This window comes from Mycena indigotica (genome assembly GCF_014461135.1).
Source record: "Mycena indigotica strain 171206Taipei chromosome Unknown Mind.scaff0001, whole genome shotgun sequence".
NCBI lineage: Eukaryota > Fungi > Basidiomycota > Agaricomycetes > Agaricales > Mycenaceae > Mycena > Mycena indigotica.
In genome coordinates this window covers 5,086,866-5,107,359 of record NW_023503000.1, presented here as the reverse complement: position 1 = coordinate 5,107,359, position 20,494 = coordinate 5,086,866, and the positions used below count along the sequence as shown (strand labels likewise).

Here is a 20,494-nt window from a genome sequence, read left to right as displayed (position 1 = left end):
GGGGGAAGGAGACTTTCAGTCGTCACTTGCTGCATTGCGTAGTCAGCCTACCATTGATATGATGCCCGCTTGAATCTCGTTTGCCAAGTATTGTCGATTCCTCTAAGGTCCAGTGCGGTTCTATGGCCACTGCGTTGCGTGGCCGCCGAACGAAAAATGGTCGGTGATCAACGAATGGGGTATAATCCCAATCCGAATTTAGTAGGGGGGCGAGAAAAGAAGTGCATGACAAGTAATCGAAGATATTTGGGGCATTCAAGCAGTGCTGGAGCGCGGGTCGTCGACGCTTTGTTGAAAGGAAAAACCAAGCGTGATGGGAACGCTGATGTCGGTGATGCACGCTGTCAATAACAAGGCTCTGACGTCGGAGTATAAGAGTGTGATCACGCACGTGATGTTGATCGTCTTCTCCCAACCAACAACTTTCTCCTCGCTCTTCGCGCAGCCTCCCCTCCATTTGCCCTCCCCCACGTCATGGCTACCCGCTCGTTCACCGTCTTCTGCGACTTCACCGAGGAGAAACCCACCCACGTTGCAGCTGCTAATGTTTTGGCTGTCACCAGCCCTAACATCCGGTCCTCGTCTTCCACCAACGCAGCCGCGTCCGCAACAGAGAAGGAAAACCTCCACCCCGTTACTGGAGAGAACTGTGCCGCCCCGTCTAGCCCGTCGAAGAAGCGGAAAACGAACGTTCTTGCCACCAAGGTTATCGTTAGCAAGAAGAGCAAGGGAGAGTTGAAGCCTGCGACCAAAAGCAAGAAGGAAGCTGGGAAACGCAAGGGCACCACGAAAAAGAGTCGTCGGGTGCCGGCATTGCCCAAGTTGGACGAGGAGAGCAATGAAGGCAATGCGGCTCAGCGACTACTCCAAAGCGACATTGACTCTCGTTGCTACGAGCTCACCGTCTCGCCTTTGGCAGATGTCACCCAGGCCTACGACCCGGGCTTCGATATCAACTCTGCGCTATCCGCTTTCACAGCTGAAGAAGGCCCTAGCTTCCGCAAGGTTCGTTTCGGTGGTTCGTTTATGTACAGTCCGTGATTGACAAGCCAATTCTTAGGCTGCCTCCCAAGAACCTGAAATCCGCGACTACTTTTCGCATAACCATACGAGCCGTGCCACGACACCCGTAATGACAAACGAAACCAAAGTTTTCTCAACGCCTGAGCGTGAACACATCTATTCCGCTTTCACCTTCACAACTCCTTCCCCATCGAGCGACCGGTTCCGCGAAATTCGTCGCTCAGCATCTCCGACTCCCTCACACGCATAGTTGTATTACCAGCATCTGCATCTCTAGCTATCTGTCACCATCTTGTTTATGTATTTATCGCATCTGTACGATGTCGGATCATTGGCACGCGTCGCGTTATGTTTAATCACGGGTTCGCGTAGGATATTAGTCATACCTAGTCAACAAAGTTGTTGTCCACCACGAAAGCCAGTCATCGCGCACTTGGATTTCAGTCTGCACTTAGCCTTGAAAACCTACCATACCTGCACAGTGATTCAAAAGAGGACCCCTTGTCAAGACATTTGTCGAATATTCGGACCTATCCCATCGGCGACAATTGCTGTGACTCGTCGTTGACTCCTAAATTCCAAAAGCTTCTCTCCTCTCTTCTGCCTACGCAAATCTCAGGCTGGTATCGTGCCATGGAAAAGCGCATTAGCGAGTTGGAGAAGCAAACCAACGAGCCCCACCTCGTATCAAGACTGACTAGACAGCTCAAGAATACATTGGACATGACCGTTCTCTGCCTTACTCTAGATATTAGAAATCTCAAAAGAGATATCAAAGACACGGAGGAGAGACAAGAGTACATGGTAATTGACTGTATGCTGCGAGGTGTGTTCTTGTCTTTTAAAGGTTGCAATATTAGTAATGTTGACCTTGCAGCGTTCAATGAGAAGATGTACGATGTTCAGGGCCCATCTCAATTCAAGGCGAAATGGCGGAAGCGATTTGTGGAGAGGCACGACGTCGTGTACAGTAAGCTGGCTTCTCCTTTTCCTGGTTCGGGCTCATCAACGACGCCGTTAGTTACGGACGTCCTCAACCACGTCGACAGTGATAACTTGGGCTTGAATCAAGCCGTTCGCGAAATGAAACGCCTTCTGACTCCAGACCAATTAGCGCTCTGTTATTTCCTATACCGCCACTTCCTGCGCTCAGACAGACTGCGGTACTCAGGCTATCGACTCCGTCGCCGCCAATATCATGGTGGCCCCAGTCGTTCTGCAGCGTCAAAATGGCTCACGGAAAATGTCCCTGAATACACGTTGGCTTTTTCCCAAGTCCTCAACGAAGATCCTCGCATTTGGACCATTCCAGAATTAGAGCCTTGGGACTTGGACTCAGAAGACGACAACTGGATTCCACGCCACCTGGATTACCACTCGCACATCTTTTCGCCACGACCAGCAGTAGACGAGGAGACTGGGTTGGAGCGCAGCCGGGAAATGTTAGCAGAACTCGAGGCAAGGCTGGCAGAAACGGAGGAAAAACTAAAGACTCTTGATGCACAAGCCTAGGTTGAATACATACATACCAGTCTGCCTAATACGCGCGTTTTTGAGCAGGCCAAATTTGATCACGGGTGCGTGTATGACACCTGTCACAGACCCAACTTCTCTCTTATCTCTGCCTTGTGCACTTTCCACTGGCGTTCAATGGGGCCTTACGATAAAGCCCCGGATACTTAGCATCCGAGGGATGTCTACCAGTCTCCAATGGGTCTTCTCAAGCGCCTCGAAGTAGCCCACGAACCCGGCTTGTCGCAAACCGAACTCTTTCTTGCGAATGAAGACCTTTCTCCTGTTGCGGAAGAGCGCAGGACGTGGGGCTCGTGGAACTTCTTTGCCTTGTACGGCCACTGCTTTTTTCTCAAACCAATAACTGATATCATTCTCCAGTTGGGTCGCCGACTCGTTCAATGTCAACACGTTCGTTTTTGTTTCGTTCTCATCTACCTGGAGTTCACCTTCCTTTGTTGCAGATGGATGATCGTCAGCTCGATGGTCCAGCTGGGACTTTCCTGGTGGCAGGCATGGATTTGTGTCTGGATTGGTTATGGAGTCGTCGCGCCGTTCATCGTCTTGAATGCCCGCCCCGGCGCGATTTTCCACATAACTTTTCCGGTTGTGGCAAGAACAAGCTTCGGGTTGTATGGGAGTCTTTGGACGACATTCAACCGTGCAGCCATGGCTTGGTTAGTTTGCCATACATCCAAGAAACTTCTTTTGCTTATGTTTCACGCAGTATTTGGTATGGTGTCCAGACCGCCATTGGTGGCTCCTGCATGTTGGTAATGCTGCGTGCAATATGGCCGTCCGTCAACAACATTCGTTTGTCTTCATCTCCAAGAACGAGACCTGATTTGCTAACTTGAATCCACAGCCAACCACCTCCCCGCGTCCAGTGGGACCACAACCCGTGATTTCATGTGTTTCTTCCTCTTCTGGCTTATTTCCCTCCCCCGCCATATGGTTCCCAATTCATCAGATGTGCGTGTTTTCCGCAACCGCGCGTCACGTCGTCTTATCCATGTCGTCCCCATAGCCGACATTTATTCACACTGAAATCGATTGTCGCGCCAACGGCGGGAATCACTTTCTTCATCTGGTGTATCGTCAAAGCCCATGGCGTTGGCCCAATTATCCGCCAGCCCTCGACTTTACACGGAAGTGATCTTGCCTGGGCCATGGTCGTCAGTCTGATGTCCTGCATCAGCAATATGGCCACACTCGTTACGTACGCACCCTTGCCTTTTTATATTGTTGTGCTAATACGAAAGTCAGGAACGCGCCAGACTTTGCTTCCCGCGCCAAAAGGCCGTCTGCCGCACTTTGGCCACAGCTCATCTCGGTGCCATTGACGTTCTCGCTGGTCAGCTTCATTGGCATCATCGTGTCGTCGTCCTCCGTGACTATATATGGCGAAGCAGTGTGGTCCCCAATCGATCTTCTCAACAAATTCCTCGATGATAATCCTTCGCATGCAACTCGTTTTGGTGTAAGTCAACTTGTCGTTGAGACCCCCAATGCTAACTGTAACTTGCAGGTCTGGTTCATCAGCTTTTCATTCATCATCGCTCAACTCGGGTAAGCAACTCGGGGCTGTTTCCCACTCCAACTGATCGTGAACAGAACAAACATTTCCGCAAACTCAGTTAGTGCAGGATGCGACCTGACTGCGCTCTTTCCACGCTTCATCAATATCCGTCGAGGGGGTTATGTTGCGGCTCTCGTTGGCCTGGTGATGCTCCCGTGGAACTTGTTGAAGTCGAGCAACAGCTTCACATCATACCTCTCCGCATATTCCGTGTTCTTGAGCAGCATTGCGGGCGTCATGGTAAGTGATCACCCTTAGCGTAGTGCATATGTGCTGATTTGGCTGTTTCCAAGATCACGGAATACTATGTTGTTAGAAAAGGCCATTACCGCGTTAAGGACCTTTACCATGCAGACAAGTCGGGCTGGTACTACTACACATATGGTGTTAACCTCCGGTTTGTCCTCCCCATGTCGTGATTGACTGGTTACCAATCGAACAGTGCATATGCTGCATATATTGCGGGCATTCTTATCAACGTTGTTGGCTTTGCGGGCGCGACTGGTCGCTCAGTCCCTCTTCCTGCGACGCGCATCTATGAGATGTCGTGGTTTACTGGTCTGGGCGTGTCATCGCTCGTGTACTGGGGCCTGAACCGCCTCTTCCCTGTTCCCGGAATGGCAGAGCATTTCGAGGAGGTGGATGTTTCGGACGAATATGCCGATTCGTCGTCAAGCCACGAAGAAGGCGGTGGCGAGAGCGAGAAAGGCGCGGTTTATGCGAAGGAGGTCGTGTCCTGAGCATCGGAAATAAACGGTCTAGCCACCCGGGATACATATTGCGCTCCATGGTGGACAGTTTTCAAGTAGGATCTACCTCAAAAAAGATGGCAACCCGCCTCATCCTGTCTACTTATCACCTAAGCATAACAATGATATCAATTGCCAGCGCCGCTCTGTGGGTCCAGGACTAACTTGGATGTATTACTATGTCGTTTCATAGCGCTCATATAAGGGCATTGGCGTTCCTAAGTGTATGGAGTGAAATTAGAGTGTTCTATTCTACTCCAAGATTCAAGTTATCATAGCACACTAGCAACATGCCAGTGTGTATACAACTCGGGAATTACCAGAAATCAGAAATCAATATATAAGCCGAGTCTGTAGCCTCTTAACCTTCAACATCTGCCCCAACCTATGACATCTTACCTTGGTACAATCACCACCCGTTTTACTTATCGGGTTACTTATAGTTTGCAACGGCGTAAGTGATCATCATCATCATGATGCTCATAAAATCCATCATAATTACTCTCCCCCAGCATATCCATGGCCCTGGACAACACCACTAGTCATAATAGTAATGATGACAAGTACAATAGTTTTGACTTGCCTGAATAGTAGGTCAATCAGCTATTTCTCTGCATCTCAATCTGAAAACTTGGCTTAGTTCCCTTGTCTGCCTATGATATGATCCAGACATTGACCTATTTTCCAAATGCAACACTTGCAGCACTGCCTTTCAGTAATATGGTCCCCTCATTTTTGAGTACAACCCCACCACCTTTTTCTCCTCAAACTTTGCATGTTGGCGACACACTCCGACTAAATAATTCAATTTTCTCATACAAGATTGAAAATGCCTTTGACTCTCAGGAAGGGACAACAGCAGTGCTTTCTTTTCCATATTACAACAATCCATTCTCAGATAGCTGTGATGTGGTAAATCTCTTATTAATATCTTTGATTATAAAAGCCTAATACTTTTAACATAGACCAATATTACTATCTCTGTTAAACGTGACCTTGCAAGTGACATATCAATTCCATATCAATATTATAGTTATACTATATCAGTATGTAAAGCAATCTCAGGGCCTCTTTGTTTATTAATATGCTGATTATTTATAGGGCTATGTAACATGTTACTGGCCAACAATGTTTCAAATGACTTGGGATTTAAGTTCAGCTGTAGATGATAACTTGCTAATTCAAGTCATGCACAATTTAGGTGCAGATCTGGTCAGTTACAATACTTTCTATAATCAACATAGCTAAGATATAATCTTAGGAGATAGCATTATATTCACAGTATGCTACTTGCCAGTGTCTTTCAAATATTTTTCAACTAACTTTTTATAGAGTATTCACACGAAATGACTTGCCAAATGGCACAGGAGTGGTTAAGCTTACCATTAGGCCATGTTGCAACTGTGAAGGCAACATGAGTACAACATCATCTACAATTCTGAAAGAAGAAGCACAGAATCTTTTGCACTCCCCATGCAATAAATCACCAAGCCGTTTCCTTGGGATTAGTGGAAATGTGCAGAATTCTACAAACCTAATGAGACCTTGGGGATATGATTTTCTATGGAATGGAACAAATCCTGATGATTTCTTTCAAGTTGATGGTCTACCAGAAGAATACCGTCAACATTATATTGGCAGATCTGATCTATCCATTCTGAACATTCCTTTCAAAAATCTATTTCAGGCAATTTATCATCTAGTTCGCTATGACCTTGGTGTTATAATGGACAACCAAATCTACAACTCAAATAGGATGTTTAATGCAAGCATGATTCCATTTTCATTTCCTCCAGATGCTCTGAACTGGAGTGGAACACCATTTGGAGAAATTACAGAAACTACAGTCAATGGTCTACTTCATAACATTTCAAGTTCAACTACACCACCAAAGTGTTCACAGGCCTGATCTAGCTGGAAGTTCCAGCTGATTTTCATATAACCCAACATCTGGGTCCAGCTGGTCTCCAGTTAATTTCCAGCAGCTCTGCTCAGCTGGAATTTCCAGCTGGAATCCAGGTCCCATGATTGTCTGTAGGCCAGTACTCTTCACATTGAATGCTAATTCTTGCATTCCATCAAGAAAATCTTTTAAGTTCATTGTAAGGCAGTATTGCAGTATTGGGTAAATCGAGCAAATCTGCTAAGTTCAGCCGAGCTTGATGATGAAATTAGGCTGACGCAACGGGCGGGTATGCTCCGGGACATCACGGATACATCAATCACAGTCACTGTCACGAATAACATTTTTCTTCCTCTTCTTCCCCTCACATCCCCCAAATGTACCGCCCACCCCCCAGCGTCCTCATATCAAGCAGACGGCCTGTGAGTGGCGTGGCTTCCTGTTAATGTGTTCGCTAACATGTTTTTCTAGCATTTCGTTGTTGGCCTGCCCGTTCACGCAAGCTCGCGTGCTGAAGTTCCGAGGAGAAGAAGGGTGAGTGGCGGTTGTTGTGCGCAATATTAATGCTCACACTCTCTTTTCCGAGGCCTCCCCCCTGGCAATGCCTGCTGTTCTCCCTTCGACGTCGCCAGCCCCCTGCACTGTATCCGAGGCATTCCAAACTATGGGCGCTGCCTCTGTAAGGGCAACCCCGGAGGCCTGAGATCAAGGTCCTAGCAGGGGAGGATCCAAAGCGTGAACATTGGTAAGCGAATACAAATGAAGCTGACCTAGCAGGGGAGGATCCAAAGAGAAGAAACTCTAAGGGTCCGCCTGCTAGGTAGCTGACTATATACTGCTTGTCCGTAGCTGCCGCTGTCGGGCACAGAAGGCTTGGGCGGCGTCGCAGGCGAGGTCCAAGGGCGACCGTCGGGAGGGCGTTGACGGATCGGTGATTGTGCGGGCGAGATGGAGGGCCGGACCGGAGACGGAACCGGAGTCGGACCGGAATCGGAGGCGTCTCCAAGGGGCCGAAAGAGGTTCCCCTGACAGCCTCCCATCACCGCGCGGTGCACCAATGATGACCGTAAACACATTCGTGCGTCCTCTGCTATCCCGTATTCTGACTTTACTGACGCCATCTTAGGCAATGCTTCTACGCCTCGACAGCGTACACTTCAATACTTGTTGTATGTGCATTGTCTCCATCTTATACCACGCTCGACTAACCTCCCCAGCCCCGCGCCCATGCAAAACACCCCGCGCCTCCTCCGCTACCTCCTCAACCCCACCCACGACCTCCACTGTACCCGCGCTGCCCCTCCTGCTGCACCCTAACACCGCTGTCTACCCGGATCCAGTTCACGACCGTCGTTGTGCCTGTGCCGACCCCCAGCGACAATGGCGTCGCAAACGCGAACGTGAAGGACGGACCCCACGGGCGCTGGCGGGCTGCCCGGTGGCGCGCTCTACAATAGCAACACAGAGGCTGCACCGGACGGTTGCCGGGTTGGGACGACACAATGGGCAGTAGATAGCCGAAATGTAGTTACTCCTTGTGTATTCGCTTACTCTTGCAATTCATATTTTTGGTATACTCTTTGTGCAAATTTTGTTCACATTTTAGTATTTACCGGCCTGTCCTACAGTGTCTGACTACGGGATAGATTATATAACAGCTACCTGGACTCCCAGCTGGTGCCCAGACCTTCTGGATCCATCATGGATCCATTTGCGACCAAACATGGTTACCATGTGTCACTGGTCCGGGAACCGGCCGGACATCACATGTGTCCACCGGGGATTTTCCAGCTGTGTCGCAGCTGGAAACCCGTTGGCGGTGTATAATGGCTCAATGGCAAGAGTCACTCCAACCTATTGAAAACACAAATAAAGCACCAATATTGGAATATTTTCGCCTTGTACCACAGCACAAGTCCAAAGGCTCTGCTATTGCAAGTGTCTTTGTTGCAACATTTGCTATGGTATCTGCTTTATGGAACATCTTTTCTTTTATTGCTAATGCTTTGGTGAAAAATGGTGATTTTTATTATTGATTCATATTATATATACTGATAAGCCTGTTCATACAGAGTCAATAAATGACTCAGCACAGATAACATCAGCTAAACCTTATAAAGCAAGTGCCTTTGGTAGTTGATTCTCTATTTAAATGAAAAATAATGCTAATTTCTCTCTGATAGCTTTGTGGAGCTCAAGAAAATCCTATTCTGAGCAGACACTACCATTGGCAACTCAAGAGACTGATAAGATATCTATGGATAGTTCTGATAGCATTTATGCACAGATAACAATGCTTGTCAAAAGGGTGAATTTTCTGGAGAAAAAGCTAGGAATTGGAAGTGAAGGATTTGATTTTGATAATGATATATAGCTGAACTAGTACTGTTATGATTAGTCTAATCATCACAGGGGTCTTTACTTATCATTTATCTTATCTCATACTTATGTGAGGTCTAAATATAGAACAATATACATTTCCAGACAACATCTGTTTCTATTTTCCATGACTACTCACGTACTCCTTTCGGTTGTGGGGGGCAACACCGACTCGATGACCTGCACGGGCACGATCCTCCGCAATGTCTTGCCGCGTGTGTCCTCCGCGTAATTTTCATAGAAGTTACTCTCGTCTCTGCCCTCTGCGCCGCCTTCTCCCAGCCGACCTGGGCCATCCCAGAAATGGAACGCAGTGCTGTGGACGCCGTACGACGCAGGCACGACCTCTAACAGGTCGCCCCGCGCGATTTCGATGGCGGGGATTTCAGAGGCGGGAAGGCCGATAAGATAAGCCAACAGGCAGCGGATTACCGACGCGTGGCCAATGATGAGCAGGTCTTCGCGTTCTCGCTCTAACTCGATCAAAATGGGCTCAATGCGAACTGAAAATGGCGATGAGCAAGGAATGACTGTGATAAAAAACGCACCCCCGAGATCGTGATAACTCTCTGCTCTTGGCGCCCGGAAGGTATACGGGTCCTTCGTAAAACCTTCCCAGTCGGAAGGATAGTATTTTCTCGCCTGCTCGGGAGAAAGGCCGTCCCAAACTCCAGGGTTTATTTCCGCCATCTGGGGCTTCTCCATAACCTTGACGTTCAACGGAGGAGCCGAGCGGTCCGTCGGGAGATCTGTTGTCATTGTTAAAGGGCTGGTTGGGGAAACAGGAGGAGAGGAAGGTGTCGCGGAGGCCTGAGCTGCAGAAATAAACGGCCAGGCGGTGTGGTGAGCTCGTCGGCGCGTGGAAGTCCAGATCTAATGTTATTATAAGGCCAGTCTGGATAACCAAACACATGACCTACCACTAATTTGCGATCCAAGAGACCTTGCTTAGCCCGTCGTTCCTGGACAAAGTCTTTCAGACGCTCCGCATATTCCCATCCTGCAGGAGACAAATCTGAGTCCGCTTTGTATGAGTGCTCAATGAGAGATTGTCCAGACTGTCAACTGTGAGATGTCTGCAAACAGAGAATAAGGTACCGCACTCGAGCGAAGTATATTGTTCGGTATTGGTTGTGGATGTTCATGAGGAAGAAAACTATCCGGGACTGCCATCTGATGAGTTGACGAACGGTTGGCAAACGAACGAGTTACTTGAAGGTAGCCTTGAATGTTCTAATAGAGCAGTTAGGCAGAGGATCTCAAAAGATCAATGCCGCGTACGTTGACCATGATCTTTTCGCCAACCTGTTCGAATGAATAAGAGCCTAAATCTTTGGCAAGATGGACTTGCGTTGATAATACGGATGAATGGCCAGGTCGTCTCCTCAACAGGTTCGTAGTACTTTTCGTGGTCTCTAATGCGACCATAGTAGTCCTCTACGGCTTTGTCTGGGTCCCAAGAACGGTACTAGGCGCTGCTTATCAGGAGTTCCGAGAGAGAGAGAGAGCAACAGGTTGGTTTACATCAGGGGAGGAGATCTTGACGCTGCGAATATTCCGCTCGATAATTTCTTGGTTATCGCACAGGGATTCTACAGCAAAAGATCGAGGGTGCAATGGAAGGGTCAATGGAAACTCACCAAGCATGATAACATGGATCCCAGCTTTGTCGAATTTAGTCGCCAGTGCTTGTCGAGCGGCCCGTGTCCCGTTGTTGGCGTCGTAAATAACGACCTGTCCGCCCCCAGTGAAGAACTCCCAGATGAGATCCTCGCAGCCATTCGAGACTTTCATTCTCAATGCCTTGGTCTCATCTGTCTTCTCCCCTGTCAACACCGATGGGCCATTATACGCGGCTGGGAGAAGCAAGGGCACGAACCCAAAGTGAAGTAGTCCGATGGCAGTCTCTGTGCTCCCCCGAGTGTCTTCCTACGGTAATCTCCTAACGAGACTACCTCGGTCTTTACACCCATCCATCGGAGGTAACGCTCAAGTGCACGGGAAATGTGAGTTTTGCCCCGGGCTGGGAGACCAACAGTGACGATGAGGATCTTCCCAGCGTGGAAGAGGAGCCCAGAGTCTGTCGTGTAAAGCGGCGCGACCATGGGAGGGGAGAAGAAGTGATCCGAATTGTTTGCCAACATTCACACGCTTGCTCTCTTCTCTCACCTCTCTCAGACCCAAGTCAGCGGCGCTCATTCAAGAGTCATTATTGGACTGGCCGAAGTAATGCGCTGACGCGGCTGATCGTAATACACCATATAAAGAGCGTCAATCCCAATGACACAGCGCAACAACATCCGACTGAGCTGAGAACAAACGCCCATCCGCACCTCATCCGAGTCTTAGAGCCCATATCCGTTTAGCCGATCGCCTCCTACTTAAAAATGGCCACTGAGGAACACTGAGTCCCAACACAATGCCCGCCAAATTCGCCAAAGATCAGCCAGCAGGCTTCGTCAACCGCATCGAGAAAGTTGCCATTGTCGGAGTGCGCGAGCTTTTGAGAATTCGATTTTTCGCTGACATATCGTTGCAGGCGGGAGGCAGTATTGGATCCTACTTCACCAAACACCTTCTGGCAACTGGCAAGCACCAAATCACAGCGTTGGCGCGGGCAGGAAGTACCGCGAGGATCCCCGATGGTGTTCGCCGCGTTGTCATCGACTACAATAACGAATCTACTCTGGTGGAAGCTCTGAAAGGCCAGGACTTCCTCGTCATCACCCTCGGCGTCACTGCTGGTCGGGATGGCGGTAATGCAGAGGCAAAACTTATCACAGCAGCCGCCAACGCTGGAGTGCCCTATGTTATGCCCAACGCCTACGGCCCCGACCCTCTCAACGAGAAAATGCTGACGCAAGTCCTTGTCGGGCTCCCGTTCATTGCTGCCAAAGGTCTGGTCGAGAAACTGGGCGTCAGTAGTTGGATCGCATTGGCCTGCGGGTTTTGGTATGAGTGGTCTTTGGTTGGCATGGGCCAGCACCGTTTCGGCATCGACCTGGCCGAGCGGACCGTGACCTTCTTCGACGACGGGGCAGAAAAGATCACAACATCGACCTGGGAGCAATGCGGTCGGGCCCTGGCGGGTCTGCTCAGTCTCAAGCGGCTGCCCGACGACGAGAACGACAAGTCGCCGTCTGTCGACAACTGGGCCAATAATGCGGTCTACATCTCGAGCTTCCGCGTCAACCAGAAGGACATGTTCGAGAGCGCCAAACGCGTCACGGGCACGGCAGACGCGGACTGGAAGATCGAATACGTCAATTCAGGGAAGCGTTTCGAGGATAGTGTGGAGGCCATGAAGAAGGGCGACATGCTAGGCTTTTCGCGCCAGATGTACACGCGAATCTTCTTCCCCACTGGCGAGGGCGATCACACCAAGCATGGATTGGCGAACGAGGCTCTCGGACTTCCAGAGGAGGACATCGACGAGTCTACAGAGGAGGGCTTGCGTCTGGAGAAGACCGGAGTGCTCGTTTACGCTATGTAGAGAGAAAACAAATAATGCAATAATCCAACGCGATCAATATCGGACCTTGTTACGTGCACGTGACTTCGACGTCATCCCCTACCTACCGCTGAAAAGCCTTCCGGCCGACAGTAACCACAGTAAGCCCATTTCTCGCAAAAACAGTGTGGATCCCTTGTGCATGGATAGGACAGGATCGCATTACACGGCACGGTCCCACCGAGGGACGCCGGTTTCCGGGGAATATCCCCAGTTACATAGTACATGCCATGCATGGCCAGTGGTATTCTGTATCATGGAAATCAGGGCCTTGAAAATCGGCCCCAGTTTTTTTGGGCCTGTGCTGTCACGAAAAAGTTCGGCTTTGGGCCAGCTTTTGAAAATTTCCCGGTGTGAAAGCGGAGGGAGATCGAGTAAGTACCCGCTCAGTGCTCACAGTTATTTTCTTTGCCCAATCTAGCTTAGTCAAGTTCTACGAGTACTGTCAGTCTGTGCCGCAAACCACTGTTATTGCCAGGGTGCCCCACGTCGATACAAGCTATTAGAATTCAAGCCAAAACAATTCCAAGTTCATTCTTTGCCATTGGGTTAATCAAGCGGACCAAACCAGGCAGTGGCAGGCAACCGCTCCAACATTCCATGCGGGAACAGATGGGCGAAACATGATACTGGGGCGTCTGTATGTAAGTACAAGAATTTTTATCTCCCTCGGAGATGTGGGAACATCCCTTCCTTTATTTTGTTTGTTATAAAAGGAAGAGAACTTGAAGTAGCTCACTAGTACAGTCCGCGTCCTCTTCATGTTTTTCCAGACCTGCGTTATTTTCCTGTCGCTGGAGCTCACCGCTGCTTCATGGGTGCAGAAGGTCCACAGCGCGTCCCCCCACTGTGCGCATTTGGCTTTCAGCGATAAAAAGCGCTCGTCTCTGACACCCTTTTTGCATTATAGTCGGGGGCCACGGGTGCCTCGCAGTAAAGGAAAATCGCGTTGGTGCTCCGGTGACCATCGAAAATTGCACAAATAGCGACGGAAAAGCGCAGTATGAGTGGGACATCACGTTCTTCTTTGACCTCCCCCCCGCGGCGACCCCCTTCCTAGAGCAGATCAAGGTGTTCGACGGTGACAAGGTGCGGTTTGCGTGTTGGTCAGGCTCGACCTCTGACGAGATCGTATAGTGTCTTGGGGTCAAAGACAATGCCATCAAGGATGGATCCGTGCTCGAGATTAAAACTTGCGACAAGACGAACGCCGATGCCGACCTGCAATGGCTTTCGCGAAGCGACGGGAGTTTCCGCTGGGGGCGCTCCGACAACAGCTGTCTCGACCTCAGCAATAACGCAGTCGCTTTTGGCGCGCCGGTGGTGGTGAGTTGCTGACCAACGAGATTCAGTGTTCCAAACAAAGATCGTTGCAGATTTCGACTTGCTCTCCTGGCTCGTTGACTCAGGTGTGGGCTGACCGACCGATCACCCGCACAGTCGACCCCGGCATCTACCTCACCAACTCGGATAGCAATGCGAAGGGCACACCCTATTGTATGGCTGCCTCATCGCAAGACTCGGGCGCGCCTGTTGGCCTCGTAAGATGCATCAACGCCTCCTTTAAAGACCTCTACCCCAAGGGAAACATCACCTGGAGCATCCCCTCCGTCCCTTTCGCCGGCTACATCAAGACGCTGAATGACAAGTGTCTCGCCGCACGGCCGAGCAACCAGAAGAGCGGCGGCAAACTGACCATCGAACCCTGCCCCACGTCCGAAGAAAGCGGGTTTGATTATCGCTTCACATCGCTCCTGAGCGGACAGCTCAGGTTCAGCACTGTGAAAAGCCAACCGCCCTTTTGTGTCGATCTGACTGACGGTGAAGCCCTCCAAGGAAACTCGGTCAGTCCTCGTTCTCCATTGCCAATCACTATCTGTTGAACGGACGCTTGTAGCTTCAGCTCTCCAATTGCGATGAAACGGAGAACCAGAAGTGGACGCGCATTGAGCTTGATGGAACACCGATAGCGAAGCCTGCAGAGTAAGCCTGTCGGGGCTTTATTGGGCACTTGTTGCGATCGTAGAGCGCGAGAATAGAATCGAATGAGAGTTGTTCAAAAAGAACTTGAATAGAATGCAGCCTATTTCCTCGTAGTTTACGACCGCCACGACATCCGTCATAAACGTGAAGCCGGGATAGGACAGGTGGCAACAGGCGGCACGGTAATGACCAGCCCATGGGCACAACACCACTCGCTCTTGCGGTTCTGGTTCAAGACTCTGAGATGAACCTGAAATGAGAGTAGTTTGTAAACTAGTCAGCAAAAAAAAATCGCTCTCACTTATCGCTGGAAGATTCGACTGAGCCGTTGAAGCTGCTAAAGTTGAGATAAGTAGTTTGTGCCGTGGTTGTTCAAGGACTGTAGCGAGTTATAAGTAATTCTGGTCATTGGCGTTCACAGTCATCGCTAGGTCCGCTGTTGGATGACGGTGTGGTCGGCGGTAATTTATGCTTGCTCACGAACGGTCTCTTGGATGGAAGGGCATCGTGGTTGGAAACAGAAAGTCGAGGTGACAAATTTCTCCGATAATTTCCCGCACTGCAGTAAGATTTGACACTTACCACCAACCACCACCCTCGGTCAACCCTCTCCGCCTCCAGCGCATGCATACGTGTTCTGTAAACTATCGCCATTAAAAATCCGCCTCACTCTCTCCACGGGTCTCGCTACCACAATGTCTTCCGCCTTGGAACTTCACTCAATCTCAAAAGCTAAATCGACTGAGCCCGGCTTGAAGGACGATTTGATTGCTTCGCCACCACTTCCTCAGCTCGAGGGAAACGCAACTCCTTTGCAGCTTGTGTCCAGTCGTCGACAAAGCGACCTTCGCAGCAGAGAACATATATTTCGTGAGAGGATTCAACTCTTTGCCCTCTATTGGTGGTAAGTTCGTCTGTCACGTTCCTCCGCAAGCTCTCATTCTCGACCTCCAAGTATGTTCACGGCCGGGTAGGTTCATCTCCGCTTGCTGCTCGTCATATTTGTGAACATTGCTAGATGGAACGACGGTAGACATACTACACTAATGTCCATTTCCTGTTGGACGACTTACGCCAAATGTTTCTAGGATCCGCAGGGCCATTAATCCCCCGCATCCAGAGCGTCTATCATGTGAGTTTCCTCTCCTGAAATTTCATCGCGACGTCATAACCCGGTCAGGTCGGCTTTGCTGTGGTCTCTCTTATCTTCGTGTTTGCATGTGTGGTAAGACAGTTTGCCCAGCTATCTTTGGCCCTGATTTGGTAACAGGGCTTCATTGGAGGCGCCATAATCAACGTCCCTTTGACGGACCGACTCGGTTTTGGCAAAGTACATCCTAAATCATAATTTATGGTCCTTCCGCTGATACTTTTTTTCTGCAGATGATAACATTAGGCAACGAGACGCCAATATCGCCCACTCCTGCTAACTGCTTCTCTAGGCTCACTGTTCCAAGTGATCGCTTACACGATGCAGTCACCAGCACCTTCATTCCCCGTCTTCGTGTTATCATACGTTATAAATGGCGTGGGAATGGCGATTCAAGACGCACAAGCTAATGGCTACATTGCCAGTCTGAAGCACAATCCCGAAATTAAGATGGGGTTATTACATGGCGCCTATGGTGCTGGTGCTCTGGCTTCACCTTTAGTCGCGACCCAATTCGCGCAACTCCCACACTGGTCATTCCATTACCTTGCATCTCTTGGTATCGCCCTCATCAACGCCGCTGTCATATTCTTTGTCTTCAGGTTGAAGACACAGGATGAATGTCTGGCGACCGTTGGCGAGGCAGCTGGCGAAACGGGAACCAGCGAGCATAGTACCTTCCGCCAAATCATGGCGCTCCCCACAGTGCATCTTTTGGCATTTTTCATTCTTGTATATGTTGGCGTGGAAGTTACCATCGGTGGTACGTTGCCGTCTTTTTTCCTTGTCATCTTCTCAAAAGCGGTCAAGGTTGGATTGTCACGTTCATGAGGGATGTCCGTGGTGGAGGAGCATCTAGTGGGTATGTTTCTGCGGGGTTTTTTGGGGGTCTCATGACCGGTCGAATTGCTTTGCTGTGGCTCAACCAAAAGGTTACTCTCTCCGTAAACTTTCAAGCTCTTCATCTCACTGCCAACCAGATTGGTGAACGCAGAGTCATCTATGTATACTCGCTCCTAGCTATTGCGTGAGCTTTGATTCGCCATCAAGGACAAAAGCTCACCCTTCCTAGGTTTGAACTCGTCGTATGGCTAGTTCCCTCGCTTGTAGGAGACGCCGTCGCGGTCTCCATCGTCGGCGTTCTGCTGGGTCCAATCTACCCTCTTGTGATGAATCACACTGGACGAGTATTGCCGCGTTGGCTTCTTACAGGGGCCATAGGCTGGATAGCGGGCTTTGGGCAAGCAGGGTCAGCCGTATTCCCATTCATCACTGGCGCTATTGCAAGCAAGACAGGAATCAAAAGTCTTCAACCGCTGTAAGCATTTTCTGTCTTTATTATCGTGACTTAATTTTTTCAAGACTCGTGGCGATGATGGCCTTTATGCTTGTCTTATGGTGGATTGTCCCAGGACACCGAAAATTAGAATAAACAAATACTCACACTCTTACGATTTGAATGACATGACATGTGATCGTGACCATTAGTCATCAAGTTGTCTCTTTCCACCATTTCATCTTTCCGATGCCTGTGCGGATGGATGGTCCTTCGGGCGCCGCGCTGTTTGTACACGGGTCATGAGTCCCTTTGCCTTGCAGTCGACCAGAATCCGAGGTTCTTCCTTTTCGACGGCCCGCTGCCTCCCATAAAAGATGGGCAGCAAACCTGTCTGTCGATGACAGTGCAATGCTCTCCATCTTAGCACCCCTCCTGGCGGCCGTCTTTACTGTAGCTAACCCTACTGCTGAGCTGGCTTCCAAGCCGGTTCACATTCCCAACACACACCCACTTATCTTCTACCACGGACGCTGGGACAGCGCTCCGGAAACATGGTGGTGAGTTTCTGTTGTCAGCTTGAGCTGTATCAGATGCCCCATCAGGTCAGGCTCTGGCTTCAAGCTCAATGTCCGCAACCTCCAGTCCCTCACAGTGAATCTTGGCCCTAACACCACTCAACCTTTTGTTGCGCTTGGTGTTTCGATCGACCATGCGCCGTTTTTCTCGTTGAACGCCACCATTGGGGCCAACGTCATTCCCATCTCTCTCCCACACAAAACTGCGAGGGACACAACCGTAGTCAGGATCAACGCCGAGATGTACTTCAGCAGTCAGATGCACCTTCATAGCATCGAACTCAATCCGGTCAGTTCGCGATTGAAAGCGGGAGGTTGTTGCTGATGGATCTCTCAGGGAGCACAACTGGTGCCTTATGTGCCGTCGAAGATAGCGTTTGAGTTTATTGGAGACTCCTTCTCCACGGTCGGTGTTTGCTTTTGCCTATATATATAAATGTGCCCTAACTAGTTTGGCTATTAGGGCTACACTACTCCAGATGGGATCCTTAACGCTTGGGACTTCATCGTTGGGGAGAACTTCAAGGCGGAGGTGAGCAAACAATCGTGCCAACCTGGCTCACCTATATGACGCTTGCCAAAGGAATCCGTTGTGGCTCAACCAGGCGCCGCGCTAGTGGATATATTCTCGTTTGGGAATGCACATGGAATGTCATACCAGTTCTTCAAGGTAGAAGGCATTCTTTAACTCTATTGCGATCGAATATTGAAGCCTCCAGACCGAGGACACCTCTTACTACTACAGCTCCGTCCACAACTACACCACTCCTTGGGACTTCAGGCGGGATGTTCCAGAGCGGACACATATTGTGGTCCATATTGGGTGAGTAGTAGAGCTCAATCGGAAGCGCCACCGACCGCTAATGCCGCGCTCAGTGCCAATGACGCATCGCAAAATGTTCCTCAGGACGAATTTGTCAGCGTACGTGAGCTGTGTGACATGGCTATCGTGGACTAACATAAGGGTAGACATACATAGATTTTTTGGCTCGCGTCCGGAAACTTTATCCTCACCAGCCGTTCTTCCTGTTTACCCCTGTGAGTGGTACACGCTGTGGTAGCGATAAGCTCACGCAGTTGTTATTATCAGTGGGGGTGGCCACAACCCACTGGCCCTAATGCGTTCTATTACGATGGTGCATATGAACAAGTTTTCCAGGCGCGGTGGGTCCTTTCGCTATCACGCCTCTTTAGCGTTCTCATCGCACTACAGTCAAACTTTGGGGGACCACAACATGTTTTTGGTCAACACGACTGGATGGGTGACATATGCGGATGTGTTCCAAGAGTACGTTCTTGCGTCATCATGCTACGCTCTCCTTGCCGACAAACATCTTTAGCAATCTCCATCCTAGTGTCGAGGGCCATGCGAAGATCGCGAAATTGTTCACCGCGTGGCTGCAGAAATGGGGTCTGAAACCGTTGGCAGCATGGCCAAATCCTTGATGTCATTGACAAGTCCCTTCTGTGCTTTTAATAGACCGTTTCCGCCTGTTTTTATTTCGCGCGGTCACATCGCGATGTGTCCCTGTCTGGCGTCAGCTGACCGTGTTTGATCGCGATAAGATTAGATTGACTGTTCGCCATAAGTTGACCACAACGATTCTGTCCGCCGATCCAAAGAACGTAGCCAGGTAAGGCCAATGATACTCCGCAGACACTATCCGTAGCACACCATTCACTCAATCGGCGGCTCATTTGACTGAAATTCTCATTTCTCCCGTCGAGACCCATCATCGGCAGTCCACAGCTCTGGTATGGATTGCATGATGAATATTGTCCCACAAAGACCACTATATACCGCCACAGCTCCCGCCTGTGTCACCCGTATGGCGTTGGGCACATCACTGATTGGCATGTTCCGCCTGCCTTTTCGGCGCAAGTCTTCGTTCAGACTCATTCTGTCATCCGTCGTGCATATCCTTGCTCGAGCTAGGCCCGCTCCCACGCAAAGCGCAACTTGTCATTGGCGCTTCTTTTCCCAATTTTCAGAGAGACGTTAATGCAGATATGTACTTCAAATGCACTAAAACGAAAGAAGCTACGGTATATAAAGCCTCTTGTTCCTACGCTGTGGTGGATAGCATTCCCTCTGTCCACCCCAGCCCGCTTCGCTGCGATGGCCCAATTTGAGCAATTGTGCGTATGCTTGGAGTTTCCGCTACTGGGTGTTAATGCTTGGTTGATTTTAGCACAGCGCCAATTGTATGCATTACCTCCCATTCCAGACACACTCGCTGATATCATCGCCAGCTGGCGGGTACACAAGCAAACTGGCTACTCCTCGGAACATTGATCGTACAAGTTTGTGCGTTGGCTCTGATTTGGTCGGATTCGCGTGTTGATGTCATCGGCAGACAAGTTCCACGTCTCATTTCCTAAGGAGCGGTGGTGGGTCAAGACGCTAGGTAAACCGCCCAGTCGCAAGCGTGATAGTCCTGATTGATGGGGTAAATAGTGTACACCCTCTTCGTGCTCGAGGTTGCGCAGACAGCGATAACATCCCATTTTGCGTACCAGGTCCTTGTGACGAGCTGGGGGAGCCCCGCCGTCTTCTCTATTCTCCCGTGGTCGAGTCTTGCCGTGCCAATTTTCACCGGAATCAGTAGGTTTTGTGGACTTTGGTCGAGGGAAGCGTTTCACGGTCCGCATAGTTTCGGCGGCAGTTCAAATTTTCTACGCGTGGAGGATATACTTCCTCAAAGGCGAGCGACTCTGGGCGAGAGTGATATGTGTTATAATCGTTTTAGTGAGTATTTTCGATTGCCAAGTATCAGCTTTGAGCCGGATTAGCTTGCCATTATGCAGAGTTTGTCGGCCCTTATCACCGATGCGCGGTTTGCGGTCACGA

General features: G+C 49.9%; 5 protein-coding genes across 5 annotated transcripts; 4 read left to right on the top strand and 1 right to left on the bottom strand.

Moving 5' to 3' along the window:
• Positions 1 to 474: 474 nt before the first annotated feature.
• On the top strand, positions 475 to 1,273 carry MIND_00141200 (uncharacterized protein; the record flags this gene model as incomplete). Its single annotated transcript, XM_037358339.1, has 2 exons — positions 475 to 1,005; positions 1,061 to 1,273. The coding sequence occupies 2 exons, from the start codon at positions 475 to 477 to the stop codon at positions 1,271 to 1,273; spliced, it is 744 nt and encodes a 247-aa protein (XP_037226249.1).
• An 8,007-nt stretch (positions 1,274 to 9,280) lies between these two features.
• On the bottom strand, positions 9,281 to 11,289 carry MIND_00141000 (6PF2K domain-containing protein; the record flags this gene model as incomplete). The annotated part of the gene is made up of 10 exons (XM_037358338.1): positions 9,281 to 9,648; positions 9,694 to 10,018; positions 10,066 to 10,203; positions 10,244 to 10,311; positions 10,358 to 10,378; positions 10,427 to 10,450; positions 10,493 to 10,613; positions 10,670 to 10,737; positions 10,786 to 10,971; positions 11,025 to 11,289. 10 exons carry the CDS (start codon positions 11,287 to 11,289, stop codon positions 9,281 to 9,283), a joined length of 1,584 nt encoding a protein of 527 aa, XP_037226248.1.
• Positions 11,290 to 11,564: 275 nt separating this feature from the next.
• On the top strand, positions 11,565 to 12,638 carry MIND_00140900 (NAD(P)-bd-dom domain-containing protein; the record flags this gene model as incomplete). Its single annotated transcript, XM_037358337.1, has 2 exons — positions 11,565 to 11,636; positions 11,685 to 12,638. The coding sequence occupies 2 exons, from the start codon at positions 11,565 to 11,567 to the stop codon at positions 12,636 to 12,638; spliced, it is 1,026 nt and encodes a 341-aa protein (XP_037226247.1).
• A 2,696-nt stretch (positions 12,639 to 15,334) lies between these two features.
• MIND_00140800 (MFS domain-containing protein) lies at positions 15,335 to 17,221 on the top strand (the record flags this gene model as incomplete). Its single annotated transcript, XM_037358336.1, has 12 exons — positions 15,335 to 15,543; positions 15,595 to 15,609; positions 15,658 to 15,668; positions 15,728 to 15,771; positions 15,820 to 15,864; positions 15,910 to 15,969; positions 16,023 to 16,155; positions 16,196 to 16,552; positions 16,600 to 16,721; positions 16,770 to 16,816; positions 16,862 to 17,107; positions 17,152 to 17,221. The coding sequence occupies 12 exons, from the start codon at positions 15,335 to 15,337 to the stop codon at positions 17,219 to 17,221; spliced, it is 1,359 nt and encodes a 452-aa protein (XP_037226246.1).
• A 213-nt stretch (positions 17,222 to 17,434) lies between these two features.
• Positions 17,435 to 19,089, top strand: MIND_00140700 (SGNH hydrolase; the record flags this gene model as incomplete). Its single annotated transcript, XM_037358335.1, has 11 exons — positions 17,435 to 17,625; positions 17,671 to 17,932; positions 17,981 to 18,049; positions 18,107 to 18,175; positions 18,227 to 18,313; positions 18,363 to 18,466; positions 18,520 to 18,565; positions 18,613 to 18,681; positions 18,734 to 18,807; positions 18,857 to 18,931; positions 18,984 to 19,089. Exons 1-11 carry the CDS (start codon positions 17,477 to 17,479, stop codon positions 19,087 to 19,089), a joined length of 1,110 nt encoding a protein of 369 aa, XP_037226245.1. The 5' UTR covers positions 17,435 to 17,476.
• Positions 19,090 to 20,494: the final 1,405 nt, after the last annotated feature.